General features: G+C 47.7%; 1 protein-coding gene across 5 annotated transcripts; it reads right to left on the bottom strand.

The window, feature by feature from the left end:
- Positions 1 to 827: 827 nt before the first annotated feature.
- LAS1L (LAS1 like ribosome biogenesis factor) lies at positions 828 to 21,544 on the bottom strand. Of its 5 annotated transcripts, none has more exons than XM_059384617.1 (15): positions 21,194 to 21,544; positions 20,305 to 20,430; positions 19,279 to 19,348; positions 18,387 to 18,468; positions 17,280 to 17,564; positions 16,941 to 16,987; positions 15,978 to 16,087; positions 14,157 to 14,242; positions 13,769 to 13,819; positions 13,265 to 13,471; positions 12,756 to 12,903; positions 7,257 to 7,759; positions 4,356 to 4,503; positions 3,678 to 3,880; positions 2,135 to 2,225 (listed from the first exon to the last, which is right to left on the bottom strand). In XM_059384617.1, exons 1-14 carry the CDS (start codon positions 21,382 to 21,384, stop codon positions 3,691 to 3,693), a joined length of 2,244 nt encoding a protein of 747 aa, XP_059240600.1. In that variant the 5' UTR covers positions 21,385 to 21,544; the 3' UTR covers positions 2,135 to 2,225; positions 3,678 to 3,690. The 5 variants fall into 5 exon arrangements, with proteins under 5 accessions (XP_059240603.1, XP_059240604.1, XP_059240600.1 ...); XM_059384616.1 differs by having other exon boundaries at positions 4,356 to 4,506; positions 21,194 to 21,536; XM_059384620.1 differs by lacking the exon at positions 3,678 to 3,880 and having other exon boundaries at positions 828 to 2,225; positions 4,356 to 4,506; positions 21,194 to 21,534.
- Positions 21,545 to 22,135: the final 591 nt, after the last annotated feature.

The following is a 22,135-nucleotide window of genomic DNA, read 5'->3' as shown; positions in this document are numbered from 1 at the left end:
AAATATGAGGCAAATATTTTCTTACACATGAAGAAACTGGCGTAATTTACCCAAAGTTGCTCCCATAAAGTGATGGAGTTCCCTGGAACCTGGATCTTTGGGCAGATTTTTCCCTCTGCATTCCGGTGCAGCTCAAACTTTAGCATGAATCAGAATCACCTGGTGACTGTTAAACCAGATTGCTGCTCACCCTGAATCTTTCCAATTCAGGTCAGTAGTGAAGTTCGATAATTTGTATTTCTAACAAGTACCCAGATGACGCCAGTGTTACAAGAAACTTGGATCTATATGCTATAAACTTGTTTTGTGCCCTTGGACAAATCCCTTCCCTTTTTGTCTGCCTTAGTGCATAAAATCTGGGGGCTAGACTAGAACCATGATTTCCAAATTCTTTAGCAGCGAAACCCATTTGCCCCCCCAAAAATAAATAAATAATAAATCTTGCATAGGATACCAATACATACACAATATATAAAATCCAGGCTGCTCCAGATAAGTGGTGGAGGGGAACCAAGAGTTTCCAGAACCCATCTCCACATGGAGCCGGTGCTGAGCTACCTCCCAGACTACATTTACTCTGAGGGTTCCTTCAGCTCCAGGATTCTGAAAGACAGCACCTACTATTGTGGCAGAAGTCAGAAGATTTGCAGGGAAACTGACTGCATTAACCAATGCAAGTGACGGCTCAGTCCGTGCCTAATGTTTGGGTCTACACAAGATAGGAAATGTTAACCCTGTTGGGCTGTTGGACTGAAGGATCCCTTTGATAATGTTTAGGTCTGTGGGCCAGCTCTAGAAAAATGATTATATACACATACACACAAAGATATCCAGGATATACTTTAATAAGTGTTGGGGACTTCCTATGGGTCCTACCTCAAATTAACCTTTTGACAGCATCAGACATGACATTTCCACTAAATTTCTCCTCGGCATTTTCATAGCATAAGCCCTCTCCTTCATTCCTTAGCTCAGCCACTCCTTGGGCCAGCTTCTTGTCTGGAATGCTGCCTAATTCTGTCCTATGCTTCCCCTTTTCTGGGGCCAACTTGGCCCTGCGGAAATGCCCACTCTCTTGCTCAGCTATCACTCTCTCCAGAGGACTGGTAATACTGTAGCCAGACTTCACCTCAATCAACCTCCACCATGAAAATATAACCCTGAGAAAAACAAAGAACATGTGGCACAGGAGGGCTCCCTCCAGAGAACTTCAGATTATATGAATGGCAATTTGTCTTCTCTCACTTGGCAGAGGGCTCAGAGGGGTGTGAACATATTCATCCCTGTCTCTTGGCAGCTCAGAGCTGGCAGAGTAGGCACTCTTGTCTGGCATAATTATGGGACATACAGAAGCTCTATGTCAGCCGATAAGATATTCCTCTAGCTTCAGTGTCTATCACAGTCATGTCCACTCTATCTATTCCAGGCCAAAGGAGTGGAAAAATAAAGGTTTCTTTTTGGTTTTCAATTGCTGTTTAGTGAGAGTAAGCAAGGAAATGAGCCAAAACCCTGCCAGGTAACATCAGGAAGGCCTGGGGCTTCCCACTGTCAGGGAGGTTCTGAGCAGATTCTCCTGATGCTGCTGGGCTCTATAGCAACACCTCTCTTCTGGAGCCTGATGCTTCTAAGTGAGCTGGCCCAATTCTACAGCAGAGAGGAATGAAAATGGTTCAAATCAGGAAGAAAGTATGAGTGGGGCCTGGTGGTGAAAACAATTAGGAGCAGTGGGCCCAAGGAGCCAAAGGACCAGGCTTTTGCTTAAAGTCCTGTTATGATCACATCTTCTCTGGGTCCCTCAGAAAAAAGCAAGAACTACACTGGTCTGCCCCAGCACACACCCCCTTATCTTATAAACACCAAAATTAACAGTTGCCTGTTTATTGTTTTTCAAAACAAAACTTAAAAAACCCCAAAACATTCAAAATTCCATTGTGGCAGAAAGCTGAGCTGATACGGCTGAAGTGGGACTGTCTCCCAGGTTGTTTCATGGAGCATCAGGTGCACTGGTGGGGGCCAGGAGCAGGGGGACAACAGGGGCAGGGAAGGGGCTGTTGCTGCAGCAGAGCTGGAGAAACACTTTGCACCAGTGTGGGCATCAGAAGAGCTGCAGGCCAGTTTTGAGTCCATGCAGCTGGCCCTGGCTCCAGAGAAGGCCCTCCAAGTTGCTGCTGTTGCTACTGTTGCTGCAGTTGTCACTGCCCACACCACAGTTCAAGCCAAGGGTGCTGTGGAGAGAGGGGAGAGGGGTCTGTCAGGGAAAGACACAACTTTAGGCTCTGGAAGGGTTAAGGGTGCTTGAATGATGTGTATCTACGGAAAGGGCCCACCCTCCTGCCTGGTTTTATGAAGACGACTATGGAGCAAATCTGAGAAACTACTTCAGATGGGCCCCAGGGGTCGTTCTGCCTTCCCCACAATTGAGAAGAGGGAAGGAGCACAACTTTTCAGATGAAACTTTATGCAAAGCCCTAGTATATAAATCAGATTAAAGTAGAACTATTTGGGTCAAGGCAGGAGGGAGGGCCCGTATACCCCCCCCTACCCCAGGAAGATATTGAACGTGGCCACCTTAATAGGCTTTTTTCTAGGGCCATAGATATTGGGATCCCAGAGGACCCTGGCTGGATCCCTCCCACCCCCAACAGCTGGATAAAGGGTCCAAGGCCAGGACTGGGCTATAGGGCTAGGCCCAGATCCCAACCCAGGATTAAAAGGTTGTTCTAGGGGAGATGGAGAGAAGGTAGTTGAGGGAAATTGGAAGGGAAGGTGAACCATGAGAGACTATGGACCCTGAAAAAACCACCTGAGGGTTTTGAAGGGCAGGGGGTTGGAGGTTGGGGGAACCAGGTGGTGGGTATTAGGGAGGGTATGGATTGCATGGAGCACTGGGTGTGGTGCAAAAACAATGCATACTGTTATGCTGAAAAGAAATAAAATATTAAAAAAAAAAGTTGTTCTAGGGAGAGGACTACCCTTCCCCTCCCTGGCACTGTTCAGAACACCCTTGCTTCCCCTGCTTCCTGAACATCCTTCCAGGTAGATGAGGGTGATAGCTGAGAGCAAAGCCATCACCCTTCCCCTCAGGTAGATCCATGGCTACACTACTGCAGCTGAAAAAACCCTTAGAGATGATCTAGTCCCATTCCCTTCCCTTGCCCACCATCTTACAGACAAGGGAACTGAGGCCCAGAGATGAAAAGGGACTTGTTCCTGGCCACAAAACCAAGTCAGAGGTGGATCTGAGACCAGGAGCAGGAATGGGCATGCTGCTTCAGCAGAGGAAACCTCCCTACTACAGGGGGTGTGGGGACTGGACAGAATCAGCTCCCTTGGGGAATTAACAGCTCCTCCTGCCCACACTTGATACCCTGATGCTCATCAAGCCAGCCTTACCCAAGGGGAGAAGAGGTCTCTCAGACATGTGGGCCCCACTCCCAACTATAGACCACCTGGTTTCCCCAGCTGCATCTCCTCTCCAAGGGCCTGCTGCCCCCTGGCCTAGGACAGAATCCACAGCAATGCCTTGGGCCTGGCCTGCTGCTGGGGCCCCTGGGTTCTATAGCTCTCTCCCTGAAAGTCCAGAGGAAGAGGGTCTCATTTCCCAGGGAGTGGGTAGGCAGCACAGGGACACACTCTTCAGTTTCAGGGGCCCACAGAGGTCTCTCTCTGGTACTCACAGGATTCTCCCAGTCACAATGGCCCCGCATTCCGGAATGTACAGGCCCTCTGGACGGGCTCCTTCGTGTTACCAGCAGAACCCCTCAGCAAGGGCTGCTTGGTTCCTGGCTCCCTGATGACCCAAGGGCTCCCACGCCTGTGATCCAGAGGCGAGTTTCGAGGGAGAGCATGGAGCCCTGCGCAGGCCTTGCTACCAAGATGCCTGGACAGTGCAGGGAGGCCTACTGATTACTCTGTGCACCTTTGGACAAATCCCATCCCCTTTCTGGGCCTCAGTTTTCTCCTCAGGAACATGAGGAAGTTGGATTATAATACCCATTCTTGACCTTTTGGGAGTGGTGGACCCTTTAGAGAATCCGAGGAAAGCTATGGAACTCTCTCCTCCCAAAAATGTGTGTGCACACATACATACACTCTGTCTCCATCTCTGTCTCTCTCACAGACACACACAAACTGGATGCAATCTGAAGGGTGCCAAGCCAGCTCTGCGTGGCTACTTCAATGCCCACCCCAACCCCCAACTAGGGACTGGGAGTCCTGTCAAGGGCCCAGTCAGGGACCAGAGCTTACACATCACTCATTTAACCCCCCCTTCCTATTTTGGTCCTTCCCTTCCTCCCTCCCTCCCGCAGGAGGCAGAGAAAGGGGTAAGAAATCCTGCTGCCATGGGCACTCACCCAGTCTTGCATGTTGGGGGTTCCAGCCGCTGCTCAAGCACAGGCTGGTCCAAAAGATACATGGTGTCATAATTCTCCAGCATAAGCTCTGCTGGGTCCTCAGTCTGACCTGGCATTAGGCCTAAGGGGAAGGTATCCCATCGTACATCTTCTGTGGAGCAAAGGGAGGAGGCAAGAGTGGGCTGATTAGCTAGTTCTCAAACCGGTATACTGGCCTGTCTACAAGGTCTACCTGCTCACCTACACTTGATCTTAGCCCAAAAGGCCAAGAAGCGATCTACCCGCCCATCTCCATTAGCCTGCTCAGCATGAGGTTTCTGTGCAAGTCCAGCCTTATTTCTGTCTGCATCACTTGTCGTGAGCTCCTCTCTTTGCACTCCCCACCCCTTCCATACTCCCTTATTCACTCTTTATTGCCCTTCTTCCCTACCACCACAACCCACCCCCAAGTTCACAGATACCATGTACACAACTACAAACATATTTGTTCTTCTCAGCTCTTCTTCCACTTCCCCAGACATGCCCTCAACACAAATACAGACAAGGGCATCATCTTCAGTTCTGGCCGTATCACTGCCTCAACCTTTCACCTGCTCTGCTATTACCACACACACACATGCTGAGAGTTTGGATGTCCCAGAATTCCCACATCTTTATCCCGAACCCAGATATCTCAGAGTATCTGAATTATCTAGATTTCCTGCATGTCTACACACAACCCCCACTCTCAATGTGTTTGAATGTCACATCATTTTTTAGTGGCCTTGCCTTGAGATACACATACACACACCCACATACCACACCTCAGGGTGGACTCTCTCTCAGAGGTATTATACTCCCCCTGCCCCCTGCAAGGTCTTACTGCCCCCAGATGTAAACACAAAGAACATCCCTAATCTAGGGAAGGGATGTCTTACTGTATATCTCACTCTCCACTGCCACCTAAGTATATACACACAAACACACAGACAGAACCCACCATTCACTGAATGTTCCCAGTTTCACTCCCTGCCTCCTACACCTCTCATTCACAGGTACATAAGAATGCATGGCAAGTCTTAGTCCCTGTATATATGTATACCCACAGAAGCAGCAATGGAAAGAGAGAAGAAAAGACTTTAATATCATAGCCTTTCCACTTTCACAAACTACTCTCCCACCGCCCCACAACAGAAATTCCACTTTAGAATGAACCATATCAGGTACTCCCTATCCTCTGCCTAATAACTTATATACCCTCTACATAGTATTATAGTAGACCCTCATTCCCATCCTTATACCAGTACATCCAATGTACTAATGTCTTCAAGTAAAGCTTTCATGAGTTTCTCCAAGTAGATCCAGTTTCTGGCCTCCTCCATCTCCCTGGTACCCAGAAAATTCTCCTTGTCATAATGTTCCTGGCATTCTGGAAACTATCACTCCTGGACTAGCTTTTCATGTTACCCAGAGAACCACCCACCCTGACTCTTTTACAGGAAGAAGTTGTGCCTATCTTAATGTCCTGTGTTGCCCTATAAATATAAGAATACCTTCATACACAAGGACCACTTCCCCCATGTCTGTCACTGACCTGACCATCCTCCCGCCCCATCACTAACATCCCCAACCCTGTGTACATCATAGCCCCTGCCTCTCCAGACTGACATCTGTGTACATGGCCCTCACTGACAACAGAGACACACATGGGCTACCTCTGGATGGTTGTCTCACTGCCTGTTCCCACACTTTTCCATATACCCCCACCTCTCATTGCTGCTACTTCTCCTCAGAGATACCTCCTGGCTCCCAAAGGTCTCAGTGATCCTTCCTCTATTTTCAAAAACATAACATGATCCTGTGTGCATTTATGCAGATGCATAGTGTCTACTTCACAATGACTTCTTTCATAGCCCCTACTCTTACACATAAATAATTTTGCCTATGTCAATGCCCCTCCCATTCAATATCTACAAAGGCTCCAAACACAGTCCTCCTTGCCCTAAGAGACTTCTCTGACACCACACATAGACATAAAGGTACTCCCTCGCACCTAACACTCAGTGCCTTTATGCCCCAGCCCTTCCAGCAAAGGCTCTACCTTTCCCCCTAAGTTCCTTTGCTACCTCCCCTCTCTTTCTGTTGTTCCCTATCATGCCCACTCTATACCATACCCAATTCCAGCTGCCTTCCTTCCCTCTTTCAGATTTCATCCCCCACCCTGACATATACACCAAACTGTTCATTCCTTCAGGATCTCTCTGCTTAAAGTTCCTATTCCCTAACCTAAACAAAGGCACTGAAAACACATCCCTCAGAAGGAGATTTGTGTAGTACCACTTTCTTACCACCTCATATTCTCTTTCCACCACCAGGCTTTGTCTCACTAACTTGTATCCTCACCTAAAAACCACACTACTCCTTTATTTTCACTTTTCTGATCTCCCTTCCCTTCCTCTAACTTAATACCCCTGGTTTCCCTCTTTCTCATATATACAGCAAAATCCTGTCTCATCACCACCCAGCCTCCATACACATTCACATATACATAGAAAGCATTATTGTCTCCCTGCTCCTGATTCACTGCATGCAAAAAACACATGCAGAATCACATATATCCACCCACCCCTTGCTATCTCCTCTGTATTTTGCTGCTCAGTGCCCACAACCACACCATCCCATGCAGCACTCTGTATGAAGCAGTCAATAGTGTGACAGTTGTTGGGACCCTGAAGCTTACATACACTGTCTTAAAGGGGAGGAAAACTAGGTGTCATCTACACATCAAGTTGCTTCCTAGTCTTGCCTCACCCTGGCTACCTTCCATTACTTTCCATCTCTTCTCTAGGGTGGAGGGAAGCCTCAAGAACCAGCTGGAGAGGGAAGACTGGTGTGATGGAAAGTGAGTATCAGGTTTCTTACCAGAGCTAACTTGCCATGGAGAGCCCTGCAAAGCTCCTCTTTTCTGGGCCAGAAGCCTGGCATTCTCCGCAGTGGGAGACTCCTCTCCAGTAGATAAAGGCCCCACCTCCATTCTATCTTCCTCCTCCACCTCTTCCTCCTCCTCATCTTCATCTTCATCATCTTCATCTTCTTCCTCCTCCTCCCACTTCTGGTCATCATTTTCCTCTTCCTCCTCTTCCACCTGATCTTCCAGATTTTTCTCCTCTTTTTCATCTTTCTTGAGATCATTAAGGCGGCCCTGCTCCTCCTGCTGCTGGGGTTCTCCTTCAATTCCAAAGGAACCAGCTGGTTTGAGGTTCCAATACAGGCTGTCCAATGTGTAAGGAGACTTCCCGATGGGGGAGGCCTCTGAGCCCTCCTGTACTAGGCTGTTCTCTCCAGTCTGGGTATAAATGGAACAGATGCGCAGCAGCCTTTCCTGCTCCTCGTCTGGCAGGACCTGTCCCATGGCTTTGAAGACGCTGAGCAAAGGGAAGGATGGAGTAAGACAGATTCAAAATCTCAACTCACTTCATACCCCAACATTCCATGGTTTGAATGTGGTCTCTAAGTTTCCAGACCTGCCTCCGAAAGGCAGTGCAGAAGAGCAAACTGAAACGGGACCGAGGCCCCTGAACAAGCGCTGTGATTCATCTCTGTGGCTCACTTCTACTCTCAGTGAAACAGAGTAATGGTACCTGACTTATAGGGTTGTTGGGAAGAGTAAGATAGCTCACACAGAATGTCTGGCACAGCGCCTAGCACATAGTGAGTTGGCATGCAATAAATGATAGCTATTCATCTGTACTAAATGCTTTGTAAATACACAAACTAGCCAACAGGCTAACAGGACTGGACGTGAGAATGGCAGAACCCTCTGTTCCCCTGGCCTAGCTGAGCAATTTGTTCTGAGTTCCAAAGATATGCCTCCAAGCATGTTGGGCTTCTTCTGCCTGGAACACAAAATGTGACTCCTTTCCAGGAGCAATTACAGTCCTGCCTGAAATGGAGGAAAAAGAAAAGAAACCAGCAGTTGACAAGACAAAGTGAGATGTGAGAGGGAAGCCAGATGAGCACTGTGGACCTTGGGCACTACAGGAACTGGGGAAAGGCAGAGAGTACAAGGAGGGCAGGAGAGATCAAGGGAGGGCTTTGTGCAGAGACAAGAGTAAGCACACTATACTGTGTACACGTGGTGGGAGTACCCCGGCTCCGGGTGAAGGGCTATGCTGAGGAGCTGTGGGAACAGAAGTGTGCAAAAGTTAAATGTGTGTGTTAGAAGAGGGGGTCATCTGACAACTCTAAGCACAGGTGATGGCTGCATTTCTGAAGATCACCATGGTACCTGTGTGGAGGATGGCCTCATGGAGATGTGGAAGATGGCCTGGAGGCAGGGAGACCAAGGAGCTGGTAAGGGTTGACCTAGGGTACTGACCATGGAGACAAGGGGAGAGAGGCTGTGAAAGACACAGAGAGCAGGACTTAGTGACTGATGGTAAGGGTCAGGCAAAGGGGAGTTAAAGATAATGAGAGGGTGCATGTAAAGGATGGTGCTAATAGCAAAACCAGCAACACAGAGCCAACAGGAAGGAGAGATCCTAGGGAGAAAGAACATGAACACCTCTTGCAGAGCCTCATATAAAACCAGGGATCTGGTCATTGCTGGAGGTGTGGATGGAGTAGACAAATAGTTTCCTTCTATGTGTACTGAGTTGTGAACTGAACTGTGAGTCATTCATGGAGATTGCCATTATGCTCAGCAAGCTCTCTGGCCCCATATGGTCTCTGGTCACTGGGGGTGGGGCTGGGGCTTAATGACTTTACTGAAACACCCTTTCTGCAGGGCTAATTTCATATTCCAAGAGGACACTGACTCAAACTGAATTGATATTGGCTGCTTCAGGGAAAGTCTTGAAAAGTTTCTAGGCTTTTTGGAGGAAAAGCCAGAGATGTTCTTCCTGCTCACTGTGGTCCATTAGTATGATTAATAATAAACATTCCCAGGCACTTGATATTGGCAAGATGCTGTTATCACCACTGTTTATTATTGCCCACCTGCTATCTCAAGCTGTCTAGTGTGATCACTGAGGTGTAGGGGTAATACGAATCTTAAAATGCATCTCTCTCTCTCTTCGGGTTTGTCTGGTCACAGGTCAGGTTGTGGAAGAATGTGGAATTTGGACTCACAAAACCTGGGCCCAAATCCTTGTCCCACCATCAACAAACTGTGTAGCTTTTGGATAAATCACTTCACTCCTTGGCGCTCCAATGTCTTTCTTATCAAATAAGGATATAATCCTTGATCTCTAAAGGCTGCTGTGTCAAAGGAAATTACTTCTACAAAAAATACAGCACCATGCCTCAGACTGTTAACTGCCAGTGGTATCTTTTATTTCTTCTTCTGGGGAAAACAAAGCCAGGTTCTCTATGTGCCTAATAACACATGCTTTTCACAATCATGCAATCTAATGGAACATTAGAGAAAGAGTACGGGAGTAAGGACAGGATATCTGGATTCTGGCTCTAGCTCTGACTTGCAGACTTACCGCTGACTTACAGTCTAATACCTAGGATAATCCTATGTCTCAACCTGTGTGACGGGATGATTAGGACTCTAGATTCACTGATTACCTGGGAAAAGCAAAATCTGTGTGTAAGGACTGTACCCAAGTAAGCCGCTGTTACTGCCAGTATGTGCCACATCCCTCTGGTATGCTTGGATTGGGAGATCTCTGTGGTCCAGACTTCAAGACCAGCAGCTTCCACTCTGCAGGCACTTAGGATTGGAAAGCACCTTGAAGGCCACCTACCCAAAGCTCTCCATGCTGCTCTTCTCACTCCCTTCCCCCATTACCTTCACATGCCATGGTCTTTCCAGACTTTGAAACTTCATTTATTCTTCTGGAATTGCTCAAATGCCCTGTCATGTTTTTCTGACCCCTCCAGGTCATTTTGGTTCTCTTCCCAGTTTCCCACCTATCCATATCACTTCCAGTCTAGAGCATACACATCTGGAGATCTAGCTGTTTGGTTCAGTTCCATCTGTTGGATATCTTGCCCTAGCTTCCTCTCTCTACAAACCTACATTTTTTTTCTCTTATAAACTACTACTGTGCCCCAAATGCCATCAGGGTTCAAGAATGACTTTCTGACTCTATGAAGGGATCAGGGGACTAAGAGGGTCTTGGCATCTAGACTCCCACTTCATTCAGTCCCCAAGCACAAACTGAGCTCCCAGCAAAGAGAGCACTGCTGGCAATGAGAGAGCAGAGTATACTTTAGTTCAACAATGTTTACTGAGGTCTGTTTAGGGTCTGGATTTGTGTTGTGGTTTAGGGCACAGATGGCTAATACAGAGCCCTTACCTTTAAAAAGCTCTTATAGAGGGAAGGAGACACTATGGGAAAAAGACATGGCAACATAAATTCTCAGATTTGGAAAGTGCTTAAGAGTCAACATAACAGCACAGATAGTGATACCAAGTGAGAAAGGGAGCAAAAGAGAAAGATTACTTTAGGACTGGGTTGAGAACAAGATGACCAGTGTTTTGGTCATAGTAAAGTATCTGTGGGCCATCCATGTGGAGATGTCTGACATACAGTCAAATATAGGAGGCTGAATCTTAGGGGAGGGGCCTGGGATAGATAAAGAGATTTGGGCCTTGGCACTTTATAGGAACTGGGGGAAAAAAGCACAGGCATTTCAAGGAGAGAGTGGTAAACGGCCATTAATGCAGCAGACACCGCAACGGACAAGGGCTCAATGGATTTGGTAATTAGGAGATCAAAGCAGATTTGGGAGTTAAATGCCAAATTGCAGAAGGTTGAGGAATAAAAGCGTAGTGAGGAAATCAAGACTGCTGAGTACAGACTACTCTTTTGAGATGTTCTAATGGTGGTCGGTGGTGGGGGGAAAGGACTAATATGCTGCTGATTACCCAACACAGGGATGAAGGGTCAAAGGAGATTTTGCTTATGTTATTGTTTAAAGATGGAAAAAAACCTGAGGCACATTCATAAGATGAAGAGGAAGAGCCAGGAAAGCAAGGGAGAAGCAGGGTTGAGGCCCCAGTGACGTTGGCAGAGGTGGCTCCAGAGAATAGGTGGAAGGGCAGGCTTTGAGGTGGGGCAAGGCCAATTCATCCTGAGACTGGCAAGATGGTTGAGTGTCATCACAGATCAGTTCACAAGGGCTAGACCTCAGGTGGAGGGGCCCTGCTAGATGCTTGAGGAAGCTAGGGTGAAATGGGGAGGGGTTTGAGGTGAGTGGTAAGGGCTTAGAACAGTCAGGAAACAGGAGAAAAAGAGGGCAGAAAACAAGTAAAAAGTTCAGACAAGCAGAGCTGAGGCCAGGCCTGAAATTAAAAATCATACCTCTGTAGTGGCAGCAATCCACAATGCTACGTAGTTTTCTCCAGCAGAGCTCAGCTACTTGGACTGAGGAGTGGCAGAAGTAGAGTGGGGAGAATCAATCCCAGCTCAGGGGTTGGCAAGTGAAATACACCAAAGGATAGGCAGAGTCCTGACGATGAATGGTTGAAGTGATCAACCACACACGGGATGGAGGAGAAGCAAGGCTGAGGAAATGGAGGGATGGAGGTCTGGAGGCAGGCAAAGAGCTAACATCATGGGATGCAAGGGTGAGAAATGGAAGGATAAGAGGTTATGGCCACTGAGTGGGATGCTGGGGTGTCAGGTTTCAGAGGGGGAATAGCTCTGAATGATGGAAATGTGTTGCAGATGTAGTAGAAAATGAAAGTCACTGGAGTGAGGAGATGAAGAGTGTCAGATGGATCACTCAAATGAAATAGATATTATTCCAGAAAGGAGGAATGTTATGCCTATTATGCCTGTCTGCCTGTTATGAAGGAAGTGGCTCAGGATTAGACCATGACAGAGAAAAGGAAATGGAGACAACCACAGGTATTTACAGGAACCAGTGCAATATTCAGTTTGACCACAGCACCCAGGGTAGATTGGGTAAAGGGGACTCACAGAAGGTACAGTTACCATGATGGGTTGGGGCAGAATCAGAAAGATCTTTCAATGTCAGGCCAAGAAACCTAGACTTCATCAGAATATGTCACTGAAGGTTGGTGAACACCTAGGAGAGATATACTTTGGGAGATAACAAAGGAGACAGCACAGGGCTCAGAGTCAGAAGACTGGGTTCAATGATAAATAGCAGCTATCATTTATTGTGCCCTCACTTTGAACAGGCCACTGGGCTAAGCACTGTGGGGGTGGGAGGAAATTATCTCATCCATTCTCAAAACAGACTCAGCTGAGACAGGTCTTAAGTTGTGTAATCTTAAGCAAGAATTCCCTACCCCTTCCCTATCTCAATTCTCCCATCTGTTAATAGGAGGGAAACAGGACTCAGAGTCCTTGCAAAGGCCTAATTCTGCCACTCTAGGCTGTGTGTCCCTGAGGCCTATGGAGCCTTACCCTCTTACCAGATGAAATTCAAGAGACTTACAGCTGAAGGAGTTGGGAACTGGCCCAGCAAGGGGACCCCAAGCAGGACTCAACCACCCGGGGCCAGTCAAGAGAGGCAGAGCAGTTGAATAGCCTCCAACTCCTTCTGGCTTCCCACTGGCTTGCAGAAAATCGGCGGGCATTCCGTCCTGAGAGAGAAGAGAGGGTCTGAGGAGAAGGAACCAATAAGCCTCCCACCCAATCTTATACCTTTAAAAGCTTGGCTTTGTCCCTCCCTACTCCTCCAGACTCCCTACTCTATTCCTCCCATTTGCTGAAGCTTTCAGGCCCTTTTATCCCAGACCAGTTTACTTGGCTCCAAAGTAAAAAAAAAAAAAAAAAAAAAAGGTGGAAGATTTGTCTACTGCTATTGCGGGCCCTCCTGGACAAGCTTAAACCTTTAACAAGGGGAATGTCCACCTGGTGCCTTTCAACTGAGAGCTGAGGACAGCAGCAGATGCTTCTGCCTGGGCTGTGTTAGGCCCTGAGGTTAGGGCTAGTCTCCCTCACCAGTCTTGGTGTTAGCCACAATCAGTTCAATGGTCCATCTGAGGATGTAGGTGGGCCGGATCCCGCTGTCACCCAAGGCTGGCAGCTCAGAGAGCAACCTCTCCAGCAGGGCCTGTGTGAAGGTCTGGGAGTGCAGGCCCCTGAGCAGAGGCTGCCAGAATTGAGAGAATGGCTTTGGCACCAGGATGTCACTCAGGTCCACATTTTCTGGTTTGTGAGGGATACAGGTTGATGGAAAGGGGAGGCAGGGGCCCATGGGAGAGAAGGAGAAAGGAAAGGAAAAAAAAGGAGGGAGGAAATAAGAAAAGCAAAGGGAAAGAAGGTGGGGAGGAAAGGGGGTGGGGGGCGCCCAACAACAACAGAGTTGCCATCACAAAACAGAAAGAGAAGAGCACAACAGCAAGGAGAGAAACCAGTTAGTATTCGACAATAAAATGACTCAAAACAAAGTATTAAAAAAACAAAAAAGCTCTGGTTCTAGCTTCATCTTTGTCAATAACTCACTGTGTAATTTTGGGTCAGTACCTTCCCCTCTCTGGACCTCAGTCTGACCATCTGTAACATGAGGATATTGAACTAGATGACCTCACAAGGCCCTTCCAGTTCTGCTATTCTAACTCTCTAGTAAGTGGCTAAATCACAATTAACATAGCACAATAATGACATTAAGACTCTCCCACACCCCAGCCCACCCCAGCCCACCCACTTCCAGGCCACTTAAGAATAGCCCAGCAACTGAGTAACAGTGGTGCTACATGTTCTGCTCAGCTGAGACAGGCTATGGAAAGGCAGGAAACATCCCTTGCCTCCCAGCCCTGGGCTACCCAGCCCACCCCTGGTGTTCCTGCCCAGTACAAAGAATACTCTTTGAAGTGAGGCCCCAGGACCATACCTTCGTAGTCTATCTGCAAAGCTGCCAACTGTTCAAATGTGGGGATGAGAAAGCCATCATCCAGAAAAGCATCCAACACAGCCTCCCTGGAGCAAGAGGATACTTATTTAAGCCCTCTTCTACTTCTTTACCCACTCCCAGGGCAGCTTATGCCTCCGGCTCAAGTGAGCAAAGCAGCATGGGAAATGAAAGCTGTTGACAGTTGGATCTCAGGCCTCAGCCTTTTGGGGCAGAGACAGGGCCAAAGACTGGGATAACTAGATTTTGAACAAGCATTTACCAAGCACACGCTGATCTAAGGCCCATAATGACGGTGGTAGTGGCTGAACAAGCCTGAAAGCACACACAGAGAAAGGTCCCAGGTCCACAGAGGAGGTAATGCCTAGGGTCACAGGGTCAAGGGCTTTTAGACGTCAGCTACTAATCAGTCTTTTTGCTTCTCTTAACAGTCCTCCAGTCTTTTACCCTCCCTTCTCCCCAGTTACCCCCTTTCAAATCCTAGAAGCAGAAACTTTGGGGGCTCAACTGCAGGAGCAAATATAACCCTTATTCCTAGGGACCCCAAGAACCTAGAATTACGTTACAGGGCTTGAAAGCATAGGCTATAGGGGGTAATCCCTCAACCCATGTAGCTCAAACTGAAACCAACAATCACTAACTGTTTTCTGCAGATCTAACAGTTCCCCTCAAGAGAGGATCCCCAAGCTGACCAGGCCTAGAGGGGGAACATGAGTTCCCAAGGTGTCTCAATGGCCAGAGGCATTGTCAGACCATTCTGTCATGCTTAGATCCCTCCCTCCACCAGGTATGAGGTGAAAAGACTTGTCTTTCCATCCATCTCCTATCTTCTCAGGTCAGTATCCAGGAAGAGCACTTACAGCAGCCAGCTGCCTGCCCAGCATAACTGGGCAGACACTACTGAACACAGGTACAGAGACAGTTATCCCAGCTGCTGAGATGGCCTTTCCTGAAGGGTGCTAAGAAGCCTAGGATAGGCAGACACTGATAAAAACGTCTTTGGAATTAGTAGTATCTTTGGAATGAAAAAGATGCAAGGGGCAATCCCAACCTGCACTGTAGGCCATCTACCCAGGCCCACCCTGTCACCTGTAAGACCTTCCTAATACTCTCTGCCCCAGCCCAGATTCCTTCCAATCTCTCCCTAGGGTCTAGCAATGCCTCCACAGGGTCTTAGTGGAAGGTTCCTCAAAGCCCTTTTCCAGCTGAATTTGGGTAGCAAGATCCAAGAGCTAAGGAGGAGAGGAATTGATAGATATTGTCTGCACCAGATTGAACTGAGCACTCTTTGGAGGGTGGGGGGAGGCTCATGGCCACAGAGCAGGGAGGGACTTACTCTTTCAAAGAGCCAGATCCTGGGGAAGCCTCTCCTTTGTTCCCCCTACCACGATTATCCTACCCAAGGGACACGATTATTGCTTACTTGCAGTTAAAAAATCAGCAGTGCTCACTGTATCTTTTACCTCAAACTTGGACATGGGCTAGACAGTGAAGTGGTAAGGATAAAGGGCTTTTCCTACTTAACCAGAGCTCCACATACCACTGGACAGAGAGGAACAAAGCTGGCAAGGGGACTGATGACAGTAGACATTTCTGTCCCTGGCCATTTTAGTGATTCAGAGTATGCAATCCTTACCTGGCAGCTGGCAGGGCCAGGGGAAGAGGGTCAGGCTGAATTTGGGTCATCTGGTAGGGAATCGGGATTATCCATAAGATTTCCTTACAGCAAAGGTTGACAAGCTGGGATATGGAAGCCTATTTCAGTGAGGCTGCTAGAGAGCCCCTAATTACCTAGTTACACACCTGTTCTCACATGTAATGCCTTTGAGCTCTGCCAGGATGCATTCTACAGGTGGAGACAGGTTGTTCCATGCTTTAACAGCCTGAGGTAAATGCCTAAATTTCTCCAGCACCTGCCAGCAAAGAAGTTACCATCAGAACCCTGATTCAACCAAGCAACCCTCTTCCACCCTTCAAGGATCCCTTCCCATAGGACCTCTCAGCACCTCCCTTCATGAGATAGGCATGGCATGCAGGGGTGGGCCCACAAATTCCCTACTGAGCCCACATTCTAAAATATCCTGACCTTGGAAAGCCAGACCTTCTTCTCCCTCCCTCCCCACCCTGAATTCCCTGTGGCTCCCAACCACCAGATACTCCAATACTGAGATGTCCAGTGAGGACATTTTGTTGGAATTGGGCCAGAGACCCTTGGGCCCAGGAATGAGGAAAAGCAATGGGTTATGGAAGAAAGGGAATCAGGACATTGATATTCTAATTCTAGTTCTGTCACTGATTGCATATGTGACCTGGGGCTAGTCCCTTCACTCATCTGTGGTTTCAATTTATTTCTTCATCTGTGAAAAGGAAGAGCCAAGCTGAATGGTTTCTAGGCTACCTCCCTTCCTGCTAAAACAGGACTCCTCAAGCTCACCTGATCTAGGAAAGTTCCTGGGTGCCATCTGCTTATCAGCTGCAGTATTGCAGGACTATGCAACCACCTATGCCCAGTTGTTCCCTACCACCCAGTGGGGCAGATTATCCAGACTTCCATCATCTGCTCTCTTCCATCGGTGTTGAGGATCAGCCAACTGGATTCTGCTTCTCTTGTCTCCTTCCTAGATCCCCCCTCTCTTTCCGAGAAGTCCCCTCAAGCTCTGCCACTTTTCTTTCAAATTCCTTTTCAGGACTTCTCTCAGGAAGCTGGCAAGAGGGAAGAAATGGCTGGGCAAATGAAAACACACAAAGTCAAGGGCACTTTCTTACCTTAAACTGCTCCTCTTCGTATGAGACCAGCAGTTCTCGGGCTCTTTCTGAAAATACAATATGGAAACAGATAGGGCAGCCCGGCCCTCTGCTCCTTATGGGATTCTGAGCCCTTCTCATCTCACTTCTTGAGTTGTAAATTGGGAACCAGAATTCTTCCCTCTCCTACTTCACAGGGTTCAAGGGAAATGGTTTGTGACAGTAACTGTTTTAAGCTAAAACTCACCACAACCCCAGAGGAATTGCTGAGCCAGGAAAATAACCAGTGTTAACCATAAGTCTGAGTCTTACAGACTCAGGGGCCCCTCTATACCCCCCATCCGACCCAAGGACACCTACCATATAGCTCTTTATGTCTCAGAGCCTTTTTCAAATGTGAATCAACCTCTTTGTTGCCTTCACTGTCTCCATCAACCCTGATATCCAGTTCTGCACCTTTCCCTTTATCCATAGGCTCTGGTTTCTGTTCTGTGATGTCATCAACTACAATATTTTTATCTTCCTCTTGGTCTTCTTCATCTGTCTCTTCCCTATCCTCCTCCAGCTCCCAGGTTTCTCTCAGGCTGTTCTCCAGCTGGCGGCACCAGTAGGTCTTCTGGAGCCAATCCAGAACAAAGTAACAGCCTAAAGGAGAGGAGGAAGGAAGGCAGTATCACTGGAGTAGCCACAGGCAAACAAGCTCCTAGCAGGCCCCTAGCCTCCTCTTATAAGCATTATGGGAAGACCTGAGGGAAGATGGTTGACTCTAAGAAGGCACAAATCTCAAATATCTAGAGGTAGCCCGTCTTGCTCTGGGTTATCTCCCTATTCTTTGCTTTTTTCCTGCTTATCAGCACCTTTCACAAGAAACTAATACCAGTATTAGAGACGGAATGCCAAAAATAATACAGAGCTGACAAGTGAAGGAGAGGGACCCAGGCCCACTAGATAGTTACAGGGTTCTGGCCAAGTCTCTTCCTTTTTCTGTATCTCAGCTTCCCCAACATGAAGGGACTAGGCTGAATCAGTTGGGATGGGGTGTTTAAAGAACTCCTGGGTTCATGACACTAAATGGCTCACACCTCTCAACCTGCTCCCCATTCACTTCTCTAGGTATGAAATTTAAGGGAATGCCAAAAAACATAGTAATCAAGACATCAAAAGAGGATCAGAACAGTGTGCTCCTAAGCTGTACTGGAGTCTGAAGCAAAAGGAGAAATCACCAATAATTCTGTCTTTAAAATTTTGGCATTTTGTTCATTATGGGTTTTTCCACATCAGAATGTTATTTATTCTGATTACTGAGCTTCTGACACCCCCTTAAAGTGTGTGCCCAAGACAAATGCCTCACTTGCCTCACTGTAGTTCTGGCTCTGACACCAGTTAGAGATCCTCCTCCGTCTCCCCACAGTGCCACCCAGCCCAGGCCCCTGGGCTTAACTATAGGTATGATCCCTGAAAACTCACCTCTGCGGCAGTCATTTATATGGGGCATTTTCTTGTGTGTCAACTCATGGCGAAGTTCAACAATCCAATCCGGAATGTTTATCTGATTGTGAGGGAGGGTGTGAGTACAGAAATTAGAAAATATTAAAGCTCCAAAGGACCAAAGAGATTAATTACCCTGGCCTCCCCACATTTTACAGATAAAAAATACTGAGATCCTGAGGAGGTTTCAGTCTTAATGGCAGAGCCAGGATTAGAAACATGGTCTCCTTATTCCTTCTACTGCTCTGGGGAGTTAATCTGGAAAATCAGAAAAGATAGCTATCTCCTCCAACACCAACCACCCTCTTTGAACAAAGATTCCTGTGAAAGAGCATTAACAATCACCCCCAGCCTTCCTATGCCCTATGAGTCCCAATCCCTGGGTGCCCTTTATCCTTCCTCCCTTCATCCCACACTCTTTTTCAGGAAGCTTCTCTTTATGGCTGAGAACCTGCCCGCCCTCTGGGCTTCTACACACCTCACATACTCACTCAGGGCAGGAATGTCAGGCATTTTCATGCTGCTCAGCTGAGCTTGTCTCTTCCCTCAGACTGTCAGCTAACTCTCAGAAGGCAAGTGCTGGGACTGCTACCTCTTTCCTGTCCTTACCCAATGGAGCAATCCAGTGCCTCAGCTACACTGGCCCACTCCCAAAAACCTGGACAAGCCAAGCCACTGAAGATAGCAGCCATGAGCAAGGGAGAAAGTCTGCTTCTTTCGAGCAGGAGGCTGAGGATCTGGGGCTCTTGCTGGGCTTGGCTGGTAGTGGGGGGATGAGCTAGTCTGACTGTGTGCCCATAACACCCGATGCCCCATTTAGTGAGCCCTTCTGGGGCAAGAGAATTAAAAAATGCCATTTTGTCATACATACCTCCTGAGCCAGGAACTTGAGAGGGAGCTTGACAAACTTTGTCTTCCTCTCTGAGATAAGATTCACAAACCTGGGGTTGGGGAAGAAATCAGTGGCATAGCCCAAGGAATGGTTTTACTCAAACCAGTGGGGCTTCAAAACATCTTGCTAAGTTACTGACACCCGGAGTTTCTACAACTTTCCACTAACTGGTCTGTCCTCTTCTTATGATTGGTATCAGCCAGCGCAGGGATGTCTGCCCTGTACTTAAGCCATACAGATGAGGAAGACACTGCTCTGGACTTGAAGAGGTCAGTCTAGGATAAATAATCATGACAGAATAAAACATACTATGCTAGATCACGTTATAAATGCTAAAACAAAAGATTACCTATATCAAAAAATATGAGGAGCCCACCTAAATGATGGAGAAGGTAAGAAGAGCTAGGGAGGACCTCAAGGCACACAAAGTAAACAGTATGAAATGAGCAGATTTTGATAGCTGAGAAAATTCAGTGACAGTCTTTTTTCTGATGTGTATGAAATAGCTAGAACCACTCTATATCATTTTGTTAATCAGGAACTCAGTGTCCACTTCAACTCAGCAACCTTTCAGTTGTCAAGGACAGAAGGGGGAACTAGGTATGGATGCGAGGAGGGTTGAAAAATCTACATCGAATCATGGCCAAAGACCTCAGACCATTCAGACAAGTTCTGGGTAAAAGAGTTAAAGGGGAAGAAAAAAAAATCAAATTATCAAAGCTGGAGGTAATTCACTGAGATCACTTGGTGTAAATCACCCACACCCCACATTCCAGAAAGAGAAGAAAAATGGAAGACAAAAGGTTCTCAGGGGAAAAAAAAGGAATGTGTATTGTCAGGGGGTACCAAAAGGTGTCGTGTCAAACAATCACAGGATGACCCATACAGAGAGGCACATGGGGTGCTTTGCTTCAGGTAGCACCTAAAGCCAAGCTTTGCTAATCAAGCGGCTACCCCCACCCCCATCCCTCAATCCATCCTCACCCCTACCCATGCAGGCCTTACCTGACCAACGCCATGCCATAGAGCAGTCTAAGTTCATCAGGGCCCAAGCCACCAGCTACATCCATGAGCTTACAGCGTACCAGGTCAGCAGTAGAAGCCACTGCCAGGGGTAGTTCGTTGCCTAACCTAAAGAGCCACAGTCCAGCACCATCATAAAGGTCCCTTACCCTGGTCCACCCACCACCTCAAAACCTAGATCATTGTAAATTATTCCAATGACATAACTGGCTCTAGAGGGATTGACAAGACACAAATTAATAAAGTAGGAAGAGGGAGGGTAACCTAATTGTATACAATCCAAATGTATACAGAGTGTGAGATGCTGGCTAGGGTTTACAAAAGCAGTTGATTGCCTAACTGCTAGGCAATCAACCAACAATTAAGCGTGAACACACTCCATTCTTTCACTTTAAAACCTTTAATTCATTCAGCTGGAGGAAACTTCATCCTTTGCTCCCAACTCAATCTTACCAATTGGACCGAGGTTCCCCATCCAAACACGGTTTTGCTAGCCAGCACCGCCCCCGCTCCCCGCCCAACTCGACTCAAAAATCCACCCTCGGGTGTAAACCTACTCCTTAAACCTGGCTCGAGTACACCGGTCCTTTTGGCACCTTCCCCAAGACAGAAGAAAGTAAGGGTTAAAGCTCGAAGATTTAACAAGAAGGTGGTTGAAGCACACCGCCTTCCTTTCCGTACATGGGATTAGTACAAAAGCGTGGCTGGGACTTTCCCCCAGGGTCTTGGGAAATGGGCAACGCCCAAATCACTCCAAAGGACCTTAGGCATTTAGAAAATTGCAGACTTGGGCTTTGTAAATGGAATCCTACAAAGAAAGAGGTGAGACGCCACTAGCACGATAGCAGGAGGGCTGAGCCGGCAGCCTTACCTACTCCTCCACACGGTGATGCGGTTCAGGGCGTACCGCTGCAATTTATGGTCATCACAAAAGAGATACACCGTCACCTGATCCCACTCGGCCCTACTGAGCCAGGCGACCACGATGCGCTGGGCCCAAAGTGGCGACGACCCTTTCTCTTTGACGCACTTTCCGCACCACGCACTCCACACAAGATCCATACCCAGGAGACCTACACCTGGCCGGATCCGGATTCCCACCGGACACTGGACTCCACCGCAGGCCTTCTGTCGCAGCACTCCCACAGCTTTCAGTTCAACATGCTACCTTCACTCCAAACCGCCGCTGTGCCAGCAGCCAATGGGAGAGCGTGACCCAGACGCAAGCCCGCCTCCCTAAGTTAGCGTGGCAAATCAGAACGCGAGAACTGGGAGCCGACCGACCCACAAATTAGAGGCCAGGCCTCCTTAGACGGAAGTGTTCTTTTCTCAAAGCAACCGTGCCGGCATCAAGTGTTCAGCTTCAAGGTTCCGCTAAGTTCCTGGTTACTAACGTGCTTCTGTCCCAGACCCCAAGAAGGGTGTCTAAACTGCGAGGAATTTCGCTTTGCGCCCTTTGGCGGGCTGGGGAGGCATGTGATTGTCCTGTGTACCGGGAATGCGTTTATAAGTATGTTGTTATTGCCATGAATCAGCACCTGACCCAGAAAAACACTGTGGACACTGAAGCAAGTCTACAGAGGAAATACTGAACTATTTAAAGTTGGATTGGAAAATCTGCTGGTTTTTCACATCTGTAAAGCTATGAGCTTAAACTGGGTGATCTCTAGGTTCTCTTTCGTAGCGGAAATTGTAGGATTTTACTTTTTCAACAATCCACTGCTATGTTGGTTTCAGTATCTACATAGGTATACTTAGTTTTTCTGCATAATTCCTTAGGATTCGGGAGTTGCCAGGGGGACAATTTTCTGAA

This window comes from Mustela nigripes, chromosome X (genome assembly GCF_022355385.1).
Source record: "Mustela nigripes isolate SB6536 chromosome X, MUSNIG.SB6536, whole genome shotgun sequence".
Lineage (NCBI taxonomy): Eukaryota > Metazoa > Chordata > Mammalia > Carnivora > Mustelidae > Mustela > Mustela nigripes.
The sequence above is the reverse complement of the archived record's forward strand: the minus strand, read 5'-3'. Positions and strand labels throughout refer to the sequence as shown.

Excerpts from the sequence above, each read along its gene's own strand:
- LAS1L (XM_059384616.1), bottom strand. The coding sequence starts at position 21,384 with ATGGATCTTGTGTGGAGTGCGTGGTGCGGAAAGTGCGTCAAAGAGAAA. Across the intron at positions 16,988-17,279 it reads GAGACATAAAGAGCTATATG|AAAGAGCCCGAGAACTGCTG; the intron begins GTAGGTGTCCTT and ends TTGTATTTTCAG. Across the intron at positions 16,088-16,940 it reads ACGAAGAGGAGCAGTTTAAG|GTGCTGGAGAAATTTAGGCA; the intron begins GTAAGAAAGTGC and ends CTTTGCTGGCAG.